This window comes from Chelonoidis abingdonii, chromosome 6, assembly GCF_003597395.2.
Source record: "Chelonoidis abingdonii isolate Lonesome George chromosome 6, CheloAbing_2.0, whole genome shotgun sequence".
Classification (NCBI taxonomy): Eukaryota; Metazoa; Chordata; order Testudines; family Testudinidae; genus Chelonoidis; species Chelonoidis abingdonii.
Window position 1 is genome coordinate 746,780 of NC_133774.1, and position 9,234 is coordinate 756,013.

Here is a 9,234-nt window from a genome sequence, read left to right on the forward strand (position 1 = left end):
ATTTATCCTGCCCCAATAACAAAGAAATTGGGGAGCCCAGAGCTGTCAAAATAACCATCCCAGGCTGCATTGGGCTATGCTGGGCGTGCCCATGCAAAACTGAGAACTCACACTCCCTGAAATCCTTTCCACGCTCCCCATAATACACCACCAGATATCAGGGTAGAGCTCATCCTGACTCTGCTTACATGTGCGGTGCCCGGTTGTGGGAGCTGGGCCCACGGGCTTCACGGAAACCCACAATTAACAACCCCTGTGCACAGCCTGGAACCAGGCAGGGATTCTCCAAAGCAGTAAGGGTCAGACCTCAGAGAACCCTTCCCCGGGTCTGTGGGATCCCTTTTCCCCTGCAGGTGCAGCCGGCCGTGCCCCAGCACAGAAAGAGCTGGTGTTCCCCCACTCACTGCAGCAGTTGAGCAAGGAGGCTCAGGAACAGGCGCTCTGATCTGGTGCACAAGGGCAGCACTGAGCTGTTTGGTAACTAAGGGTAGGTGGGCACTGCAATCTGGGAGGTGACTGCAGCTCACGTGGTCATGGCTGAGTGAGCTTTTCTCTTGCTGGCTGGGGTAACACGGGGTGAAGCTGGACTAGTGCATGCTTCGGCCTGGGCTTTCCACGGGTAGTTCTCAGCAGGGGCCTTCCACACGCCTCGCCCCCTGGATGCAGCTTCCTGGCCCGGAGGTTACAGCTGGCTCAGGCACAGCTGTGTGAGCGGCTGTCGCACCCTGTGAGCGCTTATAAGAAGCACACGGGATCCTTTCCAGGGGAAAAGGCAACGCCCCGTGTTTACTGAAGATACAACAATTAGCATATGCATTCAGTCACACAACACACACACACACTGTCCCGCCAGTCAAAGTTATAGTTACCAGTCCAGAATCCGGATCAACCTAGTGGCCAGCAACGTTGATCATGGGTAGGGAGGAGTCGGGTTCTGTCGGTCGCGATACAATGCTCTGGGGAAGTCTGGGCAGGACGAACCCAATGTTCCATGGCAAGGCCCCTGTTTATATAGTGATCTCCCTTCACTGGGACCCGTGCGTTTTGCACCGTCATGCTGACGAGGGCTTGTTTTCTTAAATTGTCCTTCTCATCCTTTTATCTTGTTCTTTCATCAGGTCTCTCAGGGACTTACTCCAGGCTGGGTTTGATCACAGCTGTCTTGTACCCATTGATAGGTGCCTCCCCCATCTTTACAGTCATCAGAGGAAGCCTGGCGGGGTGGATGATCGGCATTTGGACTCTGAGTGGGAGAAGCCAGCGCGCTGATAAGAGTAAGAAGAAATGTGAGTAGAGCCCAGGAGGGAGCGAAGGACCTTTTGTTAGGCTAATTTGGGAGGGTTGTTCTAAGTGGCATTCATTTGGGGTTCTGGGCACCCTGGTCGGGGCTTGGACTTTAGGTGGAGGGCTGAGCCTGAGGAGAGGCAGATGGGCTGCAAAGGCACAAGGGTTGAAGACCCCTTGAAATGCCACCTCCAGGCACCCAGGGGCGCTATGACAGGAAACCCAAGTTATTATAGGTCAAGTTAGGCTTGTCCACACGGAAGCATTTTACCCGTGTAATTACACCACGATCGTTAAACCAATGCACCTGTTATACCAGTAACTCCCCGTGTGGACACTCTGGGCTTGGCTACACTTGCAAGTTGCAGTGCTGGTGAGGGGGTTACAGCGCTGCAACTTACTCGGTGTCCACACTTACAAAGCTCAGCCAGCGCTGCAACTCCCTGGCTGCAGCGCTGGCTGTACTCCTGGTCTGCTACGGGTTGTAGCGATATCCAGCGCTTGGTGATGCAGCGCTGTCTCATCAGTTGTGGACACTCACCAGCGCCTTGTTATTGGCCTCCAGGTTATTAAGAGGGTTTATCCCAGAATCCCTGTCTACAAAAACCGGAAGGTTACTCCCCGGAGCCTACCTAAAACACCAGCTGCTCTTTGCTCCAGCGAGCGAGCGAGCGAGGCTTTGGATGTTTCACAGCTGTTTTGCTTGAGTGAGACAAACAGCACGCGTGGGGGGAGGACATGTCCCTTGGAGAGTGCCTTGTCTGCGTCTTGAAGCCTTTTTAATTAAGAGTGATTGAGGAGAGGGTGGGGGAAATGGCCCCCAGAATTGCAAGGCAGGTACTCACAGTGTCTGCTCAAAAATCCGCTCTCTCTTGTCTCCCTTGACGTTCCCCTGTCACACTTTCCACCCCACCCCCCCCCGCTTTTGAACTTGCAAGGCAGGGAGCTCTCACAGGTTCTGCTCCAAAATCCACTCCTCCTGTCCCCCCACGCATCCTGTCATACTCCACCCCACCCCCCTCTTTTGAAAAGCACGTTGCAGCCACTTGAACGCTGGGATTGCTGCCCACAATGGACCACTCCCAACAGCACTGCAAATGCTGCAAATGTGGCCACACTGCAGTGCTGGTAGCTGTGAGTGTGGCCACACTGCAGCGCTGTTTCTACACAGCTGTACGACCACAGCTGTAACTCCCAGCACTGCACATTTCCAAGTGTAGCCATACCCTCTGATTCCGGACTAAGAGCGACTGTTTTCACTTCATCTTAAACCTCTTTCAAAACAAGCCAAACAGAATTGACGAATGGCGTGCCTGTCCAAATCCGAGCGTCTGTGCGGGCATTACAGACATACAGACTAGGGTGGTTTGAATCCACCCCTTAGTGCAGACCACTGTCACTTTCCCACGTAGACAAGTCTCCAGAAGAGAGTGTGTCGCTCTTCACACTTTGGTCCTCCCTTTCCTGTCATGCAGGGAAATAGTTCACAATGTTGACATTTACATCATCATCGGCCGCCTGAGTTAACACCTCACTGAGACACATGAGCTGTCCACACCTCTCAGAGCTGTTGTGTCAGGCTGCCTGCAGACTCAGGCAAGCACTGCTGCATTGCTTTGCACTCTGCTCACGTTTGGAAGGTTTTCTCTGCAACCTGCAATTCTGTGAGTGCATTTAAGGTTGAATTTTGAAGTGGGATGATCACACAATGTGGACGGCAGCTGGCAGCTTCCCCTAATGGCTCTATAACTGGAGGGCAGTTTTAACAACACGGTGTTATGTTTAAAAACCCCATAATTTTTAAGTCAGTCATGATTTTGGGGGTTTGACTCCTGAGGCCCAAGGCTGGGGGCTGGCGTGTTGTGGACACCATAGGCCCTCGTGATGGAAGATGGAGTACAGCTCCTGGCCAGCCTGTAGAGCTCACAGAGACTCCCAGAGATTCACACGCACTCTGCAGCCTCTTGCCCAAAGGGCCTCTGCATGCCTGTGCTGGATGTTCAGCCAGGATGCTGAAGTGCTCCCAGTTCAGGGTGGGTTATAACTGGGGTGCCCCAGTCTCCTGGGTGTTTGTCAGTGCTGCGTGATGCAGCCTGATCCCTTTCTGACCTGGCCACTCAGCCAGGTCTAGATGTTCCCTCAGTTTCTGCCTCAGAATTGGAAATTTCAGTAGCAAAATAGGTGGGAGTCGCGGTAACAGGGAGGCCTGGGGGCTCCCAGATCAGAGCACCAGGGACAGTCGAGGCTGAACTGAGTCCAGCCTGATAGCAGGTACCTTTGGGCAGAGTGATGGTCAGTGAGCAAAAGGAGTATTGGGGGGTAGCTGTGTTAGTCTGTATCCACAAAAACAACGAGGAGTCCGTGGCACCTTAAAGACTAACAGATTTATTTGGGCATAAGCTTTCATGGGTAAAACCCCCACCTCTTCAGATACAGGGAGTGAAAATGACAGATATGGGCATAAATACACTGACACGTGAAGAGAAGGGAGTTACCTTACCAGTGGAGAACGAATGCTGAAGGCCAATTCAGGCAGGCTGGATGTGGTCCACTCCCAATAACTGAGGAGGAGGTGTCAACACCAAGAGAGGGAAAATTGCTTTTGTAGGGAGCCAGCCACTCCCAGTCCTATTCAAGCCCAAACTGCGGGTGTTAAGTTTGCCAATGAATTGCGGCTCTGCAGTTTCTCTTTGCAGTCTGTTTCTGAAGTTTTTTTGTTGAAGAATGGCTACTTCTAAATCTGTTATTGAGTGTCCAGTGAGCAAAGGAGCGAACCAGGGGGGTGAACGTACCAAGGGGTGCCCCAGGAAGGGCCTGGCTCATGGGAGAGAATCCAGCACCTCCCAGGGAATCCAGGGAGGGGCAGGTGGGAATCACGGCTCAGCAACAGCTTCAGCCCAAGAGCCAAGAGCGATAAAAACACTTGCTGATATTAGCTCATCTCAATTGATTAGACTCTTCCTGTTGATATGCATACTTCCACCTTTTCATGTTCGATGTATGTATAAATATCTCCTGTCTGCATGTTCCATTCTATGCATCAAAAGAAGTGAGCTGTAATCCACAAAAGCTCATGCTGAAATAAATGTGTTAGTCTCTAAGGTGCCACAAGCACTCCTGTTCTTTTTGCAGATATAGACTAACACGGCTGCTACTCAAAAACACCATAGACTCATTTGCCTCCCGTGCTAGAGCTTTACTGGGAAAGGAACTTAACCGCAGCGTCAGGGCCACAGGCAGCGACTCTGGGGTGGGGGGTAACTGGAGAGCAATGGGAGATAAAGACAGAGATGGTGCCTCTGCAGCCCAGCAAAGAGCCCTGACACTGGGCGAGACGCTCTCGAGAGAGCCCAGAACAATTCAAGATGGGGGGGACCCAGGAGCTCTGGGGCTGCAGAGTGGGGTAACGGTGCTGCTGGGTCACTGGGGACCATCACTCCTCACAGATTCATCCACGTTCTGCCTCTTGATCCGGGTGAAAACGTTTGTGCCGACCCTGAAGGGAAGCGCAGAGCTGAGGTTACTGGCCCAGCACGGGCCTGCGCTTGGGGCTGCCCCATACACGGGAGGGGGGTGGGGGGAGGGGCAGGGCACAAGGTGCATTAATCTGAGATGGAGAGAAGCCCAAAAAGGCACCTCCTCCAGGCTCCACCTCACAGGGGCACCCGGACACACAATGCAGGGGCAAGTAAGGGGCTGGCAGGCAATTCCTCCAGCTCCACCCCAGGGGTGCACCTGGCCACCCAGCCCAGGGAGGCAGCGTGGCTGTGGGTATCCCACATTGGCATGTCCTGAGAGCCACCCAGTAGCACCCAGGGAGCAGGCAGGGGCTCCGCAGGCTGCACATCCCCGTGGTGCTCAGCAGGGCCATTGGGGGCAGGGACCCGCCAGCAGACACCCGCTCAAAGCTCCCCTTGGTGCCCTCCAGGGCAGGCAGCCCCCTCTGCATCTCCCTCAACCCCCATGGTCACACTAAGAGGAGCCAGGCAGTGCGGACTGAGAAAGACAAGGCACCTGCAAGCTCCGCAGCCACCCTGGCATGTGTGCGGGGAGGGGCCTGGAGCAGCCCCATGCAAGAAAGGCAGCTCCCCCCTCACTGCCAGCCCACCACAATAAATGGCTTCGCTTCCCAGTGGCTCAGTGTAAGGGGCTCGGAGCAGGGACGGGGCCAGGCCCTGCAGTCCCGGCTCTGCAGGTGGCACCTTCACTGCTGGGCAGCCTGTGTCCCGTCACCCACCTGGTCGCCTCCCAGCCATGTGGGGCTTTGGCCTTCTCTCGCAGCAGCCACATGGTTTCCAGAATTTCCTTCCCATTCTCGTCCACAAAGCACTGGCCCGTGAAGACGGTGGTCGAGTCTGCCAGGGAATGAAGCAGGAGTTGAGGTGAAAGTCAGAGCTGCCCTCTGCATCCCCATAGCGTGTGTGTGCAGCCCCCAGACGGAGCCCAAGACAGCTTAGGGTCTAAAGAAGACATGACTCCGAGGCCCTGTCAGTGCAGAGCAGCCCGCGTCCGGGCCAGTAAGAGAGTCCCCGTGCCAGAAGGGTAGGCTAGTGTTCCTCACCATAGTGTCTGAGTCCCCATAGTGCACCGAGCTGCGTGACTACTCACCTGTCCTCTCACCCCCTCCCCAGGGGCAGACACGAGGAGGGGCTCGTTCTGGGGGTTGGGGTTTAAAGCATTGGGACCTCATGAGTGTGATATAACATCTCATTGAAAGGTGACAGGGCCAGAAGGAGTTAATTAACTCACCTCCCAGACTGACCTGACCGAGGGCCAAACTTTAGAGACTGCTTAGGAAGATCTGTAAATGAGCAGAGCTTTGAAATGCAAGTCTGCATTGGTAGAGGTAGGAGGGGGGGTGTTTGCTCAAGTCTTGGGATGTAACAAACAAGTCTTGTCTATTGCTATAGCTTTGATTTAAAGATCAAAAAAGGAATATTAGCATTTAAGAAGATACTTGAGTGAAAAAGTGTTATTGTCTCTGTGTCTCTTTGAAGGTTGCGGTAACCTGTATCTGAACTGTTTAATGGATAAATTACCCTGTGCTAATTGCCAGGATGTTTGGGAGAAGGAGTTAAGCCTATTGTTTTCTCAGGCCAAAAGGGCCCCAGCGCCAGCCCTGGCTCCTCTTGTCCTGCTCGCACCAGCCCTGGGCTCCTCTGTCTGCCCCAGTCGCCCCAGCCTGGCTCCTCTTGTCATGCTCGGCCACCTCCATCCCTGGGGCTCCTCAGCCTGCCCCAGCCGCCCCGCCCGGGCTCCTCTGTCATGCCCGCCGCCCCGCCTTGCTCTCGTCTGCCCCATACCGCCCCAGCCCTGGGCTCCTCTGTCCTGCCTCGGCCACCCAGCCCTTGGCCCTCGTCCTGCCCTTCGGCCACAGCCCTGGGCTCTCTTCTGCCCCAAGCGCAGCCTGGGTTCTGTCCTGCTCGCACCCTACCTGGACCTCCTCAGTCTGCCTCGGCAACCCAGCCCTGGGCTCTCTTGTGCTGCCCTCGGCACCCAGCCTGGGCTCCTTTTCAGCCTGCCCCAGCGCCAGCCTGGTCTCTGTCCATGCTCGGCCGACCCAGGCCCTGGGCTTCTCAAGTCTTCCCGGCCACCCCAGCTGGCCTCCTCAGTCTGCCGTCCCCTCATCCTGGCTCCTCAGCCCTGCCTCGCAGCCCCAGCTGGCTTGCAGCCTGCCAGCTTGCCCCTCTTCTCTCCGGCCCCAGCCTGCTTCTCAGTCTTGCCCGCGCATCCAGCTGGCCTCCTCAGTCCTTGCCCTGGACCCCCCCTGGCTCTCTTCCTCCCTGACCCAAGCCCTGGGTCCTCAGTCTCTGCCCCGTCCGCCAGCTGGCTCCTCAGCCTGCCCGTGATCGCCCCACGCCTGGGCTCTCTGTCTGCCGTGCCTCGTTCTGTGCTCTTCACCTGCCCCAGCCCCAGCCTGTCCTCAGTCTGCTCCACCCAGCCATGGTCTTCTCGTCCCCAGTGCCTTTCTCCTGCCCTGTCACCGCACCCTGGGTTCTCGTCCTGCCCACGCTCCGCCTGGACTCCTCCGTCTTCCACCGCCCAGCTGGCTCCTCAGTCTGCCCTGGCACCCCATCCCTGGGCTCTCTGTCCTGCCCGAGCCACCCCAGCCGGCTCCTCTCTCTCCGGCCACCAGCCCTGGTCTCAGTCTGCCAGGCCCCCATCCTGCCCGCCCCCCACCTGGCTCTCATCCTGCCCCGGCCACCCAGCCCTGGTCTCGTCCTGCCCAGCGCCAGCCTGGGCTCCTCTGTAGACCTCTGCCGCCAGCCTGGATTCGTCCTGCCAGTGCTCATTCCTGGGTCTCCCCATTGCCCAGACCGCCCGCCTGGGCTCTTCCCCTCCCCGCGCCCCAGCCCTTGGCTCCTCTGTCCTCCCTCTGCAACCCAGCCCTGGTCCTCTGTCCTGCCCAGCCGCTCCCGCTGGTCCTCTTTCCTGCTCGGACACCCACCCTGGTGCTTCAGCCCTCCCAGCCCGCCCCAGCTGTGGCTCCTTGTCCTTGCCGCGAGCCAGCTGGCTTCTCAGTCTGCCCAGCGTCCCCCCTGTCTCTGTCTCCCTCGCACCACTGCTCTCATTCCTGCCCTTCGCACCCCAGCCCTGGCTCCTCTGTCTGCCCATGCGGCCCCAGCCTGGTCCTCTGTCTCCTCGCCACCAAAGCACTGGCTCTCCGTTCTGACCTCGCCATCCCAAGCCTGGGTCTCTGTCTTGCCCTCGCTCACACCCAGCCTTGGGCCCTCGCCTGCCCAGATCCGCCCCAGCCTAGCTCTTTCTGCCTCGCACCCAGCCTGGCTCTCAGTCCGCCCGCCCCCACCCTGGCTCCTCGTCTGCCGTTGCCCCTTCAAGTGGGCTCTCGCCTGTCCCTCGTCCAGCCCCTGGTCTCAGTCCTGCCAGTCCTCTCTCCTGCCTCCGGCCCCCCCAGCCTGGCTTTCTCATTCCGCCCAGCCGCCAGCTGGCCTCCTCAGTATCCCTTGGCACCCATCCTTGGGTCTCTCTTTCTGCCCCGGCCACCCCGCCTGGGCTCCTCAGTCCTGCCCCGGCGCTCCAGCCTGGCTCCTCGCCTGCCCCGGACCGCCCCAGCTGCCTTGTCTCCAGTGTCCTAGTCTGGCCTCTCACCTTGCCCAGCGCCCAGCCTGGTTACAGTCTGGCTCCGGCCCCCAGCCCTCGGCTCTCAGTCCTGCCAGTGCCCTCTTATGCCGCTGGCCACCCCAGCTGCGTTCACTGCCTCCCAGCCGCCGTGGCTCCTTCAGTTCCTGCCCAGCGCCCCACCCTGCCTCTCAGTCCTGCCCTGGCCCAGCCCGGGCTCCTCTGTCCTGCCGGCCACCCAGCCATGGCTCCTCAGTCTGCCCCGCACCCCTCTGGCTCCTACTCTGCCAGCTCCCTCAGTTCCCGGCCCCAGCCTGCCCATCCTGCCCCGGTCAACCTAGCCTGGGTCCTCAGTCTGCGGCCGCCCACCTGGACTTCTGTATGCAGTTTGTACCTCATCTGCTCCGGCGCCTTGCGTATGAGTTAATTATATATCTCATGAGTGACAGGGCAGAAGAGTTAATTATCTGATCTGACCCGGTGGAACTAAGAACGTTCGGAAGATTGTAAATGCTAGCCTTGAAATGCATCTGGGATGGGTTGGAGGGGTGTGTGCTCAGGTTTGTGAGTAAGCAACAAGTCGTTATTCTATGTTTTATTCATAGATCAAAAGAAATTCTTTCAGTCTACTGAGTGAATGGTTTATTATTTCTCGTGTCTCTTTGAAGGTGTGGTACCTGTATCTATGTTTATGTGATAATACTCTGTGTAATTTGCCAGGTGTTTGGGAAGGAGTTATAGTCTATGTTTTCTCAGCCAAGAGGCTTCTGAAATGTATAAGACATGACCATTGTTTCTCGCTCTGCTTTGGGGTTTCATAGAGGGGAACTATAGCACAAAGGATTGAGATCCCAGTCATTCACTGAGTCC

The 9,234-nt window shown here is 57.1% G+C and overlaps 1 protein-coding gene and 1 long non-coding RNA gene across 2 annotated transcripts in view; both read right to left on the minus strand.

Moving 5' to 3' along the window:
• Window positions 1-1,056, minus strand: part of LOC142046957 (uncharacterized) — a 93,245-nt gene extending 92,189 nt beyond the window's left edge. Inside the window, exon 1 of the long non-coding RNA XR_012656043.1 lies at window positions 870-1,056. This is a non-coding gene — a long non-coding RNA (uncharacterized LOC142046957). The remainder of the gene's footprint in view (window positions 1-869) is intronic.
• Window positions 1,057-3,301: 2,245 nt separating this feature from the next.
• LOC116817335 (avidin-like) overlaps window positions 3,302-9,234 on the minus strand; it is a 41,388-nt gene continuing 35,455 nt past the window's right edge. The window contains exon 4 of the mRNA XM_075066801.1: window positions 3,302-4,780. Within this exon, the coding sequence (XP_074922902.1) occupies window positions 4,705-4,780 (76 nt within the window). The 3' untranslated portion in view covers window positions 3,302-4,704. The remainder of the gene's footprint in view (window positions 4,781-9,234) is intronic.